This window comes from Martes martes, assembly GCF_963455335.1.
Source record: "Martes martes genome assembly, chromosome: 7".
In the NCBI taxonomy this organism is placed as follows: Eukaryota; Metazoa; Chordata; class Mammalia; order Carnivora; family Mustelidae; genus Martes; species Martes martes.
This window is the reverse complement of record NC_137894.1, coordinates 70,122,375-70,138,871: the sequence shown is the minus strand read 5'-3', so window position 1 is coordinate 70,138,871 and position 16,497 is coordinate 70,122,375. Positions and strand designations below refer to the sequence as shown.

The window sequence follows — 16,497 nt, the reverse complement described above, 5'->3', positions numbered from 1 at the left end:
GAACCCCTTGTGCTTTTCCTCCCACTACGTCTTCCCTCTCAGTTAAAGGGCGTATTGTAAAGGAAAGAGAACAAATCTGGAATTAAGCCTTATAGGATGACCACAAGTAAAGGATAAGGTGAAGAAAAGAAACTAGAAAAGAAAGTTGATAGGGGATATTAAAAACAGTCACTAAAGACATAGAAAGAAGGCTGCTAGGATGCAGAATGTGATGGAAAGATCCAGAATGATAAGAATACTTGAAACTGGATGAGATGAACAAAGAACTAACATGAGATTTGCCTAGGGAAGATTTCTTGGTAGCCTTAGGCAGCTTCTGCAAATTGATAAGAATAAAAGGAAATTTATGGAATGTGATAGGGAGGAGAAATTCTTTCATTCCTTCACTCACACATTATTAAAGCCCTACACTAGGGAAGTACTGTGGTGGACACCAGGTAAGCAGTTGTGACAAGACGCTTGCAGCCCTCGCCCTTACGGAGCTACAAGAGAAAGAAATGGTGAAGCAGTTGGAGCAGGCAGGGCAGGCTAAGATTTAACCATGAAACATGAGAATAAAATGGGCTATGTAAATGTTAGGAAGCTTAATATTTATAAATGTGACTGGTTGGCTTCTTTAGGTAAAACATACAGCTGAGATCTGAGGCTGTTTACTTTGCTTTATCTGCAGTCAGGAGCTCATCTCCTATCTCCAGATGACGTCCCAGGCAAATGTGAGCCACTAGCAACAGAGACAGCAGAGCAGGGTTGTAAATGGAAAGGTCGAGGTACCCCCGGCAAGACACAAGAGATGTGACACAGATGGCCAGGCATGGGGGTCTTATCTGGTTAGAAATGGGGGAGTGAGAGGACTGTGGAGGGTCAACATGCTGGAAATATTGTAAGATCTCAGCCTAGAGAGTGAGGTTAGCAGAGCGTTGACATAGGACATTGGCAGCTGGGTTTGCTGAGAAGTCACCACTTCCTCACCACTTCCTCACCTTCCTCAGAGGAGTATCTCTGACTTTTTGACAGAGTACACTAATTTGGACAAAAGAATTTTATGATAGCCTGAAACAGAATATTGGAATAAAGAATGCTTTAGTTACTAAACAATGCCTGATGAAATTTTATCAAGGATGTGCTATAACCAGTGAATGATCTAGTGGCACTGAATCCTTAGTACATGGAAGAACTCAGTAGATGATTGTTGTTATTCACAAACTATTTTTTTTTGTCATATTTGCTCTTTCCCTACATTCACTAAGATACTCTTCATAGTTCGTGGTGCTAGAAGTAAAACACTTTGCAGAGAAACTGGAAGTCAGTGAACATGTTTGTCCTCTTGAATTCTGGAGAGCCATCTTTGTTATACTTTCCCCTCTTCTTTCTTTCAGAGACTATGGAGAAGAAGTTAGTAGAAGAAACGAAACAACTGGAACTCGATCTTAATGATGAAAGGCTGAGATACCAGAACCTTCTGAATGAGTTCAGTCGCTTAGAAGAACGATATGATGACCTCAAGGAAGAGATGACTCTGATGGTGGTGAGTCGAACTCTTGCTTTTTTGAAAATGAAAATATTTAAGCACATACAAAAGCAGATAGAACAGTGGGATGAATCCCATGTACTTCATGTACTCATGATCCAATTCCAAAGTGGTCAACACATTTCTACCCCTACTCTATCCCTCCTTTGCACATTGTCCAGTGGTTTGAGTTGTTGTAAAGCAAATCCTGCAAATCATCTAACTTTATTTGTGAATACTTTGTAAAGTCAAACACTTTAAAGACTGGGCCATACACTTTGTCATATATATTGGGTGACTTCATGTAAAATTTTCATATAAAACAAATATTTATATAATTGAGTATTCACTGGGTTTTGTTGTGATTGCAAAGATAGATTCCTACAAAAAGAAAATTCAGTCTCTATTTTTATAAATTATCTATTTCAAGAACTCTTCTCCATCTACCACCATACCTCTTGTACTTTTAATAGTTCTACACAGCCTCTCTGTTCTACTTATCCTACTGTCAGGAGACAAAGTGTTCCCTAGCTCTCTTGTTCCTTGTAAGTATCAGCCTTGAAGGTAACCTCCATGGTACAAATGGCTAGAAATGCTCTGAAATATCTCTTATAAAAACAGGATAATTTGAGATCTGTGGCATAGAATATTTGCTTCAAATTTTGCTTCTATCTGGATCCTCTGACAACGTTTTTAAAAATGTAACATTTAAAAAGTCAAAATGAAGGAGATTATGTAACACAAATGAAATCAATTTGTCACTTGGAAGAGAGAAAACCTGGTCTCAAAGAGGTTAAAAAGCTAATTTAAATGCCACAGTTGGACTGTTATTTCAAACCTTGCTACTCTATCGGTAGTGATGATTTATAGGTGACAAAGCGACATTAGAAATAAGAGTAGGTCACTGTTACTCTTACTGACAAACCAGAAGGACAAATCAGTAGGTCTTGTCTTCCTTGATCTCCTTGCTGCACTTGGCCTTGTTGAAATCTTTCCTCCTTCACGTTCTCCCATTTTTAGCTTTCTTTGGAGTCCTTTTCTTCTGTATTGGAATATCATGCTCCCCAGAGTTCCATTCTTGGATGTATTTTAATTCTATTTAATGAATAACTATGCCAACATTTGTGGTGAATTTATGCTTTGATTATAGTTAGAGCTAAGTTTCGTGTCCTACAAGGTATTTTGAGAGCCACTAGTTACTTGGGATATTAAAAAGCGGCATTGGGAAAAGAAATGATCAGGATCATATAAATGTAGGAATCACTAGTTGAAACAAAGAGATTGTTTTTCCTACAGAATTTCCTGGATTCTTTAATACTGCATGCCTGGTTAAAAAAAAAAATACCGCATTCCTTGGGAACCTCAGAAAATAAAATGAGAGAAGCATGTGCCATATAGTCATCACTTTCTGAGCACATTCTGGGAAATATCTGTGAGGTTAATGGGTCTCCTCCTTAGAGAGGTAGCCGTGTCTAGAAAAGACCCTCCAGCAGTAATGGCCATCCTCCAGCAACTTAGCAGGGCTGTTCTTTCCCACTGGGCAAGTCTCTGCCTGCTAGCCATTCTGTTCCCAGCAATGTTGTGGAAAAAAGATGTAATCAAGTTCTGGGTGCAACTCAGCGGCTTGATTTCTGATTTCTCAGCCTATAATCCTCTCCCCGGTGTGCCTGTGACTCATTGTCATTCCCCTTGGTTGACAAAATGGGCAGAGGGAGGGAAAAGGAAAATAGCAGAGGAAGGAAGATCAGAGTCTGCTTGCTTCCTCCTCAGCTCTTTAGTAGGTCTCCTTTCCCAGCTCCAGACGCAGCCAAGATTGCAGTCTTTGAAGAAGACATTTGCCAAGAATTGCAGAGAATTAAAAAATGAACTTTATAATTTAGGATTAATTAAATAATAGCAATATCTTATTTTAATGTGTAGATAGAAACTTCACAACTGACAGATGCGTACTTGGCTCATATTTCCTTGATGCTGCTCTGCAGATGGAGCGCTCACGGCCACAGTGCTTAGGAAGCCTTAGTAGTAAACGGAGTCCTCAAATGGATGGCAGGAGACTTTGGGGAGGGGAACTGATGGACTGCCGCAGGACCTCTGGGGATCTGTGTAGTAATACAGGGGCCAGAGTTCACGCTGCCGATTACCAGGGTCTAGATTTGTTGGCCCTGATACCTGGAAGTGCTGTAGGATTTCCCTCCAGGAACAATCAGTTGTAGAGTAGAGGCAAGGAAGAAGACTAAATCCAGGGCCAAGGAGATTCAAGCAGACACTGAAAGAGCAATGAGGCAGTGGAACGCAGGCTTGTGAAGTGTTGCACGATTCATCCCCAGTAAGGAGGGAGTCCAGCGTGTCAACAATGGGGTCATTAACCTTGACAGACAGAGTAAAACAGATTCAAGAAAAGAAGGAATTGTTGGAGACATGACAGATTAAAAGAGGACATAGGAGATACAGATCTTGAAGGAGCACTTGATGATCAAGTAGGATGTTTGTCCTTGTAATTGAACAGCATATGGGTTAAAAACGTGGGGAACAAGGCCAGGCATAGGGGAGTTGTCATCTTACTGCAGGGTCCTAACAGTGATGGAGCATCTGTTCACATGAGTTGAATCCTTGTTATATGCCAAGCAGTATGCTAACTCTTTACTTGCACTGTCCTATTAAATCTTCACATAAACCCTATTAGGCAGATAATACTATTATTTACCTTTTCCTGATGATGAAAGTGAGGCCTGGAGAAGCTGGGCAAGAGGCACATAAATGGCAGACCTGGAATTCCTACCCAGCTCCCTCTTACTTCAGACCCAGAGCATTTAACCACTGCCTTGTATCCAGAAGTTACATTAAATAGCAAATATTCAGTGTTGCCTCTATTCATACCTTAAGGTATTTGTTGTTTAGTGACATGCACCTGAGGGAAAATAGAGGTCTCACTCATCTTTAATAAGCTTATTAAAAAACCTTTGTCCAGGTATTTCTGAGGACCTATCTGTTTCTCTTAATGATACCACTAATTTATTAATATTCACCTTCCCATACAACTGTTGGCTAGGAAATTTGTGTGAGGTTGTTTGTGTACATACACAGTAAATCCAAGTGCCTTTGACTTTATGTGGGGTGACTGTCCCTTTTAGTGTGTACCCTAGCTTCTAGGTAGTTTCAGAAGTTCTGGGGTTCTTGGGTCTTCCTTATGCACTAGATTACAGGTTGGGGTGGCAGGCTTTCATCTGGCCCTGGATGCTGGCTTTCCTTTGGTCATATGGATTGCTCTGCTTTGTAAGCTAGACATGGGAGAGAAAGAGGCAGAGAAACTCTTTGGGACTCCATCTCTTCCTGTGGCTGGGGGGAAGAGTAAAGGAAATTGGACAGGTCAGAAAAGCTTCCAGAGGTCCTTCTGAAGCTCCCAGAGCCAATAACCCTGAGAGATGCAGGTCACTGAAACTTTCCACCTCTTCTGCTGGAGGCACCCTAGGAGTGAGGGGCACAAAATCCAGCCTTTTTATCACTTCTCTCTTCAAGTCATTCTCTAACCCCCTCTCCTACAGAGAGGGCAGACTGCAATTGTTTAACTTCTCTGTTTTCCCTAAGCATTCTGAATGCTAATCTCATAGGTACCACATGTCATAGAAATGTCACCTGGACTCCTGAATTAATAACCCCAGGATGTCAGAGGGTTCCTGGAGCAGCTTTCTTACCTCTCCTGCATGGCTCATCCTTCCCACTGCCAAATCCTGAGATTCAACTTCATACACAAAAGTGACAGAAATTATAGTCACCTATGTAGAACCCCTCTCCTTTTTTCCATTTGTGCTCAAATACAATGCAGTAAAAAGGATGATGCTATCATTAAACATATTTCATGAACTTTTTACTAAGTTTTATTTAATTGCAACACTGAAGACAGTGTTTGATTGCTGAGGCATTATACCTACACTTCACCCAGTGTGACTGGCCACTCACAACTTAAGAAATCCAAAGCAGGGGCTCCTGGGTGGCTCAGTGGGTTAAGCATCTGACTTTGGTTCAGGTCATGATCTCAGGGTCCTGGGATCGAGCCCTGTGTCAGGCTCCCTGCTCAGCAAGGAGTCTGCTTCCCCCTCTCTCTCTGCCCTTAATCCTGCTCATGTGTCTCCTCTCTCTCTCTCTCTCTCTCAAATAAATAAATAAATGAAATTTAAAAACAAAACAAATAACCCAAAGGGGACTCTGCTAATAATCATAGATGATTTTTGTTTGAGCATTTGGTTTTGTGACTTTTCTTGTCGTGCCATGCTGGTGCATCTTTCTCTCTGAGGAGCTCAGAAAGTGACCCTTTTGTGAGGGTTTGTTAAGGACAACACGGAACGCACTGGACGTGAGAACAGCAAGTCAGTGAGTGGGGGTTAGAACCAAGTTGAGGTGGGTGCTGTTTTACTATAACTGGTTTAATTATATTATGTTAACTATATGTGGTTTATCTGCCTTGCAGAATGTGCCCAAGCCTGGACACAAGAGAACAGACTCCACCCATAGCAGCAATGAGTCCGAATACACCTTTAGCTCTGAAATTGCAGAAACCGAAGATATGCCATTGAGGACAGAGGTACATTTTAGATATTTGTCACTACAAGTAGATATGACCATGCTGTTCAGAACAGAGCTCATTTGCCTATAAATGTAACAGTTGTTTCAAACTCTTTATATTTCATAAGTGATCAATAGGTGCTTAATTAGCTTATTATTACTTATATTTTCTTATATCTACATATATACTTATTATAGATTTTTTGGATCAATAGACATTTTAATTTTTAATGTAATTCTGAGAACCAGATTTTCACTTTTATAGTTTTAACATACCCCATTAAAAAAAACACAGCCTGTTATGAATTTCAGATTGAGGCAGATTATTTTAATAATGTCTTTTGTCCTTGAATATTATAAATAATCAATGCCCAAGAGTTTAGCAAGACTGCTGCCTCTGTTTGATGAAAGTTTTTACCAATGTAATTTTTGTCCACAAAAATGTAAGAAAATAGCTCATAAATCTGCCTTAGTGTTTGTGTTATGTGGTATGAAACCAAAATAGCACATTACTGTAACTCCAGGAGTACAGTGACTTTAAGTTAGATTGTTCCCAAACCAATTCTCAGATCTTCTTTTCAAACATGCTATTAGTTTCACTAACGCGTAATTCAGGCACTACTCTTCTACTTTTATATCATATTCTGAGAAAATGGCCAAGTCAGAAATAGACTGCTTCTGGCAGAACAGCCGAAGAAAACTGAATGATTCTTTTCTTTCTTGTCTTAGTTTTACTCAGGAATGAAGAGTTTCTGCCATCTCGTTCTGTTCATTTTTAGGAAAAGTATCATATAGTTGGAATCGTACATACAAGAACCCTAAGTTAACTTATCCAAGGTCACAGCGTGTAAGTAGCTGAGCCAGTATTCTAACCGAGGCTGTTTGAAGCCTCATGCTCTGTCTGCTTCCTCGCATCCGGTCATTTTACACTGTGGTTCTCTAGTCCGTTTCTCTCTGTAGCTAACGTTAGCTTGCAGACCACTGATAGAGCAGGATGGCCACTGTACAGTGGGATAGAGGTAGTGCCAGTCATTCACTGCTGTGTAACAAACCATCCCAAACTTCAGTGGTTTCAAACCATAGCAATTTATTCATGTTCACACTCTGAATTCTGACTGGATGGTTCTCCTGCACCTCCCTGCATCCCAGCCCAAGGAAGAGGACCTTGGGCCTCTGCAAGCAACTTCTCTGTTCGGTGGCATGGTGAATGCGCTCAGACAGTATAAGAGCAAAAGATGCCAGGTCTTGTGGGGCCAGGCCCAGAACCAGCTCTGTGTCAGTTCTGCCACGTTCTAAGTCATAGCAAATTACCAGGCCAGCCTAGACTCCACGGAAAGGGAGTAGACCTCATTTCTTGATAGGAGAAAAGACATTTGCGTTGAGAGCAATCCCTGGTAACTATCTTTGGAGACCACCACAAAGTTAGACTTTGAAGGTTTCAGAATTACAACCTCTAGTGGATTTAGAGCCTCCAGTGGATCTGACAGTTTTAGGATTTCGTCCAGCGGGTCTTCATGGGATTCTCACTCCCAGCAGTCCGAGGGAAGTATGTCTACACACTGTCGGTGCCAGTGTAACACAGCTTGAGCAGCTCCTGCTAGGGCCCGGAAAGCCGTGACAGAAAGGCTGTGTCTGCTGCAGGTTATTTTGTATTAAAATCAGGACAAAGAGACTTCTTATTGATAGGTTTGATTGAGGACATTACATTTTTAACATCAAAAACTCTTCTGTGCTTTACCTAATTTTTACTAGTAATTGTATTTGTCAGTGTCTCTACTCTTTTCAAGTTTGTCCAAATTCTTAGATTTGAGGGGAGAGTTAACCTTCTTGTTTCTAATTCTCACCCATATTTCTGCTGATGTTTTCTCAAATTAAGAGTTAGTTTAGGGGCACCTGGGTTGCTTAGTTGGTTAAGCATCCAACACTTGATCTCTGCTCAGGTCTGATCTCGAGACTGTGGTTCAAGCCCCAAGATGGGCCCCACTCTGGGCATAGAAACTACTTAAAAAAAAAAAAAGAGTTAGCTTAGAGTGGGATTCAGTATATCGCTCATCTCTTTTGAATAATGAAGGGTGAACTGTGCCTTAGAGGTCACAGACAGGTCTGGAGTGTTGTGTATTGTGCTTCACATGCACTAACCATCAGCAGTGGGTCATACACCTGGAAGTCTCTCAGGAATGGGAAAGGCTTTTCACTGAACGAGTCGTTTTCCTCCTTGTGACTAAGTGCATGTATCTGAAATGTGGCCAGCTCTGGTTAGAAGGTTGTCTTGACCACTGGACAGACTATCATAACTCTCCTCCTTGGAACTGAGTCTGTAACCTGAGCCTCAGTCGCTCTGTGTCTGTGAAATGAGAGGCTGTGATTATTATCTGACTTCAGAGTGCTGTTTTGAAGGTCGAGATAATTCCTATAAAGTACATATAACAGTGTTTGATACATAGTAAGTGTCCAATAAATCCATGTTTTTGTTCTAATAAACAGGTTTCCAGAGATTGTCCTATAATTTTGGCTGGGTGTGGTCAGGACCAGAAAGATAAAAATCTGTAAAACTGATAATAGAAACAGAGAAATTGATTATCAGAAGGGAAGTTGGGTGGGAGAGCAGTATCAGAGTAAGACTGTGGCTGTGAACTTGCACTTCTGATTCCTTTTGACTTCCAGGTGTGTGTTTCTTCCTGCAAGTGCTTCTGCAATAGCCAGGTTTACAGATTGCCCCTAACAAAGTAAAGGAGCACCTCCTACTTTGTGTAGTATTCCCAAGTAGCTCCTTCAGAATCTGGTGCCAGGAAAATAATGGGCTTCCTCTTGGTTATGAGTTGATTTTTTTTTTTTAATTTAAAATAGGAGTTTTTTGGAACACAGAATTCCAATCTCAGACATGTAGTGATAGCAAAATTGGGTATAAAAAAGAACTGATGTCTTTCTAGCTTTGACAAACCTGTGATTTGTTGTTCACAAGTCAGACTGGCACCAGCATGGCAGTTTCCCTCTGGAGAAGTCACCTACGAGCTCCACCTGCTGTGCAGCCCTCCCATGCCCACAGCACCTTCAGGGTCCAGAGTCACATTCTTTTGGAAGCTTTGCTTCTCTCTGCTCTGTCATGCACCTTTCTTAGTAGCCATCAGCTCATTATCCCAGCTCTGCTTCTGCCCCTGAGCTTCCTCACACCCATGAAGGCCAGGGAAAGGGGCACCACAACCTTCTCAGCTGTTGTTAACAGTAATTCCAGAAAGATTGCAGATCTATGCTGGTAGTTTTGTGAATACATTCTCTTGTTTTCTGGATTTTCCTCAGATGAGAGACCAGGATTTTTTAGCTTCACTCTCTTAGAAAAGGACGGATGATAAAGTCCCTTCTTCTTTTCTTCTTCTTCTTCTTCTTTTTTTTTTAAGGACTTAATTAATTTATTTGACAGAGAGAGAAATCACAAGTAGGCAGAGAGGCAGACAGTGGGTGTGTTAGGGGGGAAAGCAGGCTCCCTGTTGAGCAGAGAGCCCGACCTAGGGCTCAATCCCAGAACCCTGAGATCATGACCTGAACTAAAGGCAGAGGCTTAACCCACTGACCCCCAGGTGCCCCGATAAAGTCCCTTCAAAGGAAGGAAAGGAAAGCAAAACCCCAGAAACTTCTCTGAGCCAGATGGCCCTATCTTCGTTCTTGCTCATGTGGCACGGAGAAGACCAATGCTGTCTCTCTGACTAGATACATCATTACAGATAAGAATGGACACCATGCAGAGCACTCTTAAATTGTTACCGGTCCTTATGCCTAAGCAATTTTGCAGTTGTCAGATATTATTTTTTTATTCTTCCATCTCTGTAGAATTTTGTTTTTATCTAGCAGTCACCTAATTCTTTATGCAGTATTTGCTAATATCTAAAAAGTTACCCCATCCCATTTTTAAGTTAAAAAAAATTTTTTTCTTTTTTAGAGAGAGAATGAGTGAACACCAGTCTGGGCAGGGTGGGGGGAAGAGGGAGAGAGAGAAAGAATCATAAGCAGGCTCCACACCCAACATGGAGCCCAACACCCCAGCTCAATCTCACGACCCTGAGATCTTATGATCTAAGCCAAAATCAAGAGTTGGACATTTAAACTACCGAGCCATGCAGGCGCCCCACCCTGATCCATTTAAATGAGAAAATTCCTTTTAAACAAAAATGCCCATTCAAGATTGATAGGGATGATTCCCAAATGGTGATATTTTAAGTACAATGAAGGAAGTTAGGAGGTGAAGTCTTATATTACAGTGTGAAGAAAAATAAAGTAATTAAAATTTTCAGGGACATATTCATTAATGGATGAACAAACATTAAAAACACATGAATGGAATGTTTACATTGTAAATAAGCTAAAATACAAGTATTTGTGGGATGTATAGAAATGAATTTTTATAAGAATGAAATCTATAGGGCGCCTGGGTAGCTCAGTGGGTTAAGCCGCTGCCTTCGGCTCAGGTCGTGATCTCAGGGTCCTGGGATTGAGTCCCGTATTGGGCTCTCTGCTTGGCGGGGAGTCTGCTTCCCTCTTTCTCTCTGTCTGCCTCTCTGCCTACTTGTGATCTCTGTCTGTCAAATAAATAAATAAATAAATCTTAAAAAAAAAAATTTAAAAAAAAAAGAATGAAATCTATAGTAATTTCACGTTCAGGCAGGGTATTATGTCTGTTCTGTCAGTCAGGACAGACTTTTTTCTTTTTTTTTTTTCAAATGTCATATTAGTTACCATACAGTAGTCCGGACAGACTTTATGTAGAAGATCATATATCTAAACTTTTTCTTATTCTTGAACATTATAGGACTGGATACTTAGAAAAGGTCAAAGTCTATCTAGTTTGTGGGCAAATGACCTGATATCCTACAGATAAATGCCCCACTTCTTAGTTTAACTGATTCTCCTTCGATGTTTTCTTAAAACGAGAGTAACATTTAATTTGGCACTCCTAAGAATTCACAAAAGATAGCCAGGCTCCTGGGTGGCTCAGTCGTTAAGCTTCTGCCTTCAGCTCAGGTCATGATCCCAGAGTTCTGGGATTGAGCCCTGCATCTGGCTCGATGCTCAGCAGGAGCCTGCTTCACCCTTTCCCACCCCCTCTGCTTGTGTTCCCTCTCTTGCTCTCTCTCTGTCAAATAAATACATAAAAATCTTTAAAAAAAACCCCTAAAGATAGCTAATAAATATAAAAAAGAATTCAACTTCAATAAAAGGCAAAGAAATGTAAATTGAAACTATAATTAAATATACTTTTGGTCTATCAATTAAGCCATTTAAAAAAATTCAAAACAATCATTGTTGTAGGCAAGGTGGTGGTTGCTTGATGGAAGTGTAAACTAATTTAGCAGACTGAAAAACATTAATATTTAGGTATATATCACTAGGATATTTATTTTAGTATATTTCAATAGCAAAAAATTAGAAACAACTTCAGTGTCTATCAGTAAGATAGGTAATAGCTAAGCAAATGATGGTACACATGTTAGTATAGCTATTAAAAATTATGGTTTCAAAAAAATAAATAAAAATAAAAATTATGGTTTCAAATACATCATAAATTTGGAAAACATTGGTGGTACAATGCCAAATTTAGAAGACAATACAAAATTATAATGAAAATACTCCAATTACTTAAATCTAAAGAAAAAAGACTAGACAAAAATTATAGGTTTTCTCTGGAGTTGTGATTATGGCTTTATTTTTCTTCTTTGTACTTATTTCCTTAACTTTCTATAAAAGTTTATTTTGGGGGCTGCCTGGGTGGCTCAGTTGGTTAAGTGTCCAACTCTTAATTTCAGCTCAGGTCATGATATCAGAGTTGTGAGATCGGGCCCCACATTGGGCTCCACATTGGATATGGGGGCTGCTTAAGATTCCCCCCCCTCCGCCGTTCCTCCTCCCCTCTCTTAAAAAGAAAAAAAAATTTATTTTGCTTTTGTATCTGAAAAAAGTCTTTTAAAAAATTGACAATTTGACGTATAAGACACACTAATCAGTTAAGAATTATACTTTGACTGGGACACCTGGGTGGTTCAGTTGGTTAAGTGTCTGCCTTCCACCTAGGTCATGATCCCAGGGTCCTAGGATTGAGTCCTGCATCCAGCTCCTTGCTCAATGGTGAACCTGCTTCTCCCTCTGCCTGTGGGTCCCCCTGCTTGTACTTTCGTTCTCTCTCTCTTTCTCTGAAAAATAAGTAACATGTAAAAAAAAAGAATTATACTTTGTCCATCTAATTCAGTTATTGTCACTGTTCTCTCTCTTTCTAACAAAAAGAGGCAAAGAGACTCTTTATCATCTCCATTAAATCTAATGACACAGTTCTTTCTCTTCTTACCTCATAAAAGTTCAAACCCGAAGTCAACAAGGTAGAACACTTTTGTCAGTCTCAGAACTTCCATGATGGTGGTTACTCTTTCCATTTGTTCAGCTTTAATTAGTCTATCTTTATTTACACTAGTAGCTCTCACTGTGATTCTTTTCTAGAAGCAACTGACATACTTTTCAGATGCTCCTAGGTTATCTTTCACTTTATTAACCTTTATTAATGTTTTAGTTTTCCAGTTTCCTCTGTGTGATCTCAATATATTTATGCTGGCACTTCACCATTTCAAAAATCATTTTTCCTGAATAGAAAAGTAGTCCATGCTCATTGTAAACAATTCAAATATAGAATGTGTAAAGGAGAAAATGAAACTTTCCCATAGTACCTCCCATTCCCCAAGATAACCACTGATGGCCTTCTAGATTTCTGTATGCCATGTTCTAGGTATATTTAACTGTCATGTGCAGGGACATTTGGGTGGCTCAGTTGGTAAAGTCACTGCCTTTGGCTCAGGTCATGATCCCAGGGTGCTGGAATCGAGCCCCAGGTTGGGCTTCCTGCTCAGTAGGAAGTCTGCTTCTCCGTCTCCCTCTGCCTGCTGCTCCCCTGCTTGTGCTCTCTCTCTGTCAAATAATAAATAAGGTCTTTAAAAAAATTTTTTTTAAAGTCACATGCATTTGATTTTTAACAAAAATAAGATCATAATATAAATAGTGGCTAGCAACTTGTGTATTCCACTTAATAATTTTATCTAGGACATATTTATGCATTCATATATATCTATTTCCATTTTTAACAGCTATAAAATATTTTAGTTTGATTACACTATAGTTTAAGCACTCTTCTATTGATGACTGACATGTGGGTTTTTTCCAGTTTTTTACAATTATAAAAAATGTTGCAATGAACATCTTTTTCCATACATTCTTGTGTACTTATGTAAGAATTTTTGTAGGATAGTTCTTAAATGTATATTGTTAGGTTAAAGGGTATACACTTTTAAATTTTAATAAATACAGCTAACTTGCCCTTTTAAAAGGCCTACTTATGCTTCCACACGTATTATCTAAGACACTGTTACTTACACATGGCACTATTGATCTTTGCCAATCTGACAGGGGAAAAGTAGCACCTCACTGTTTAATTTGCATACCTCTACTCATTAGCTGTGTGTGTGGACATGTCATTCTTTTGCCATGTATATTTCTTCCGTAAGCTAGCCTGTCTTTCTATTGCTCTGGTCATTATTTCCGCATTGGCTTGACCATCTTCTGATTTCTGGGGTTTAGGAGCCAAGTGAGAAGAAGGTGCCTCTGGACATGTCACTGTTCCTCAAGCTTCAGAAGAGGGTCACAGAGCTGGAGCAGGAGAAGCAGGTGATGCAGGATGAGCTGGACCGCAAGGAGGAGCAGGTGCTGCGCAGCAAAGCCAAGGTGCGCGAAGCCCCACCCCAAGGCCACCTGCAGACTCAGCTCTGGGCGGGGCTTGTCCTGCAGCTCAGCCCACAAGTACTTTATCCATGCAGCGTTTGATTCGTGTTGCCAGGGCTAAATTCTCCTCACTGTTTTCTTTAGAGCAAAGAAACACTCTGAGTGAAAATGTGACAGTTAGGGGTGCCGGGTGGCTCAGTGGGTTAAGCCTCTGCCTTTGGCTCATGTCATGATCTCAGGGTCCTGGGATCGAGCCCTGCATCGGGATCCCAGCTCAGCGGGGATCCTGCTTCCCCCTCTCCCTCTGCCTGCCTCTCTGCCTACTTGTGATCTCTCTCTCTCTCTCTGTTAAATAAATAAATAAATAAGTAAAATCTTTTTTTAAAAAGTGACAATTGAAGTATAACTACTTATTTACAAAGTTTTTAACTCTACACTTTCCCTAGGAAGAAGAAAGACCACAAATTAGAGGTGCAGAACTGGAATATGAGTCACTCAAGGTAATGGAAGTTTCTGCCCAAGGCTTCGAATATCTTGTTTTAGCAAGCGACCTGCTCAGAGTTTCTCTCTTTCACAGAGAACATCCTTAAGAGCACCCAAGATTCTAGCTTCACCCTTATTCAGGCGTTACTTCTAGGCTCGTGTTGTTTCTTTTTGTAGAACCTCTTCCATATAAGCTTGAGTTCAGTCCAAGCAGAAACGGAAGCAGTGGCCACCATTTGAGGCTATAGAACGTAGTAAAGGACGTTGCTTCTAGTGACAGACTGCCTGGGTTCAGATGCTAGATCTGCCATTATATGGCTGTAAGCAAGTTATGTATCTTTTCTGTGCCCCAGTTTTCTCATCTATGAAATGGGGATAATGATACTGTTTATAAGACTGTCATGAGGATTATATAAAGTATTTCATATCAACTGCTTAGAATAATGCCAAGCATGTAGTAAGTACCCAGCAAATGTTGGCTGCGATCATTATGCTCATCATTTTTAAATGCCTTTACTGTACATATCAGCTCTAATTCTTTTTTTAAAAATTAATATATAATGTATTATTAGTCCCAGGAATACAGGTCTGTGACTTGTCAGGCTTACACACTTCACAGCACTCCATAGCACATACTATCCCCAATGTCCATAACCCAGCCACCCTCTCCCCACATCCCTCCCCCCGGCAACCTAATTCTTACAGTAATCCTGCAAGTCAGTATTTTAGTTCTCATTTTACAGATAAGGAAATTGAGGTTAAGAGATACAAGTAACTTCCCTAAGATCACCCAACTAGAAACTGACAGGAACAGGATATGAACATACATATCTTTGGCACATATTGTTTAGAGTACACTCTAACCACCAAACCCCACTGAAACTATGTACTTATAGAGAAAGATAGCTAGGTATTAGTTTGCTAGGTATAGAGTGAGATGTATTCTAACTTATTTTTTAGCAACTGTTGGGAGGAGAAAGATGAGGGTAGAGAATTGTCTCCTTAATGGTTGAAGGCAAAGGCTATCTAGCCGGTACTATGTGTCCCAGAGCAGCTGAACATGGGAAAGACTCTGATTAGGAAGGAACAGGAGTTCCTGGAATACAAAGCATCTTAGGTAACCCAAGAGTTGAGGTATCAAACAAACAAACAAGAGCCCATTCCTGGGTACAGAATAGGTTGTGGACACCTGGCAGGCTCAGTTGGTAAGGCATGTGACTCTTGATCTTAGGGTCGTAAGTTCAAGCCTCACGGTGGGCGTAGAGTTTACTTTAAAATATAAATAAATTAAATAAATAAAAATAAAATCAGGATAGATTGTTCTTCACTAGGCTTCTTCCTTTGCTCTCCAGAATTAGAACTTTTTGAGCCCTGTGAAGTTTGAGCTATCAGGTTATCAGCTAGCAAGACACCTCCAGCTTTAAAAGTTTTCTAGGTTGTTAATTAAATTATTAGTTTTAAATTTATCTTTCTCAGACATTTTCTGCTTGTGTTTATTTTTTACTGTTTTCTCCTTTTGCAAACTATAGTCTAGAACAGCTAGAAAACTACAGTGAGTTATTATGATTATAACCAAACCTAAGAGTTAGAAAAGCCACAAAATAGTGTAAGGAAACTCATTATTTTAAAGCACTTATGTGTATTTAAGAATTCTTACGGTCCCACTGAACTGTTGTGAGGATGTTTGTATTATTTTTTTCTCAGTAATATTACTTCAAGTCTAGTCCTGACACATTGTTTCCTAATAGTGTGACATGGAACATAATTTACATTAATAGGGCCCTGTCTTCTGTGGATTTGCCACTTCCCATGGTCTGGAACTGCAGATTATGGCTTCCTTTTGAGGCTGAGTGGCATTGGCATAGAGAATGCCTGTCCTCCATGCTCTCTAACCCACAGTTCCTTTATCAACCCCTTCCCTTGAAGATAGTTAGAACTCTTCATTTAATAAATTTAATAAACACTTGACTAATAATACGTCATATTTACTTTACAGTTTGAAAAGTTTTTCCTACACTTTATCTTATTTAGTCATTGTCACAACTTGTGAGATAAGTTATTTCCTTTTTAAAGATTATTAAACTGAGGCTTAGAACAGTTAAGAGATTTACTATCAACTTGTAGAGTCTGGTCTTGAATCTAGGTCTCCAGACAGAAGGAAACTTTCTAAACACCCCAAGTTCCTATCGTCATTTGTT

General features: G+C 39.9%; 1 protein-coding gene across 1 annotated transcript in view; it reads left to right on the top strand.

Annotated features, from left to right (window-relative positions):
- Positions 1 to 16,497, top strand: part of MYO5A (myosin VA) — a 180,460-nt gene that overhangs the window by 127,430 nt on the left and 36,533 nt on the right. The window contains exons 24-27 of the mRNA XM_080808332.1: positions 1,377 to 1,525; positions 5,973 to 6,086; positions 13,676 to 13,819; positions 14,263 to 14,316. Of these exons, the coding sequence (XP_080664458.1) occupies positions 1,377 to 1,525; positions 5,973 to 6,086; positions 13,676 to 13,819; positions 14,263 to 14,316 (461 nt within the window). The remainder of the gene's footprint in view (positions 1 to 1,376; positions 1,526 to 5,972; positions 6,087 to 13,675; positions 13,820 to 14,262; positions 14,317 to 16,497) is intronic.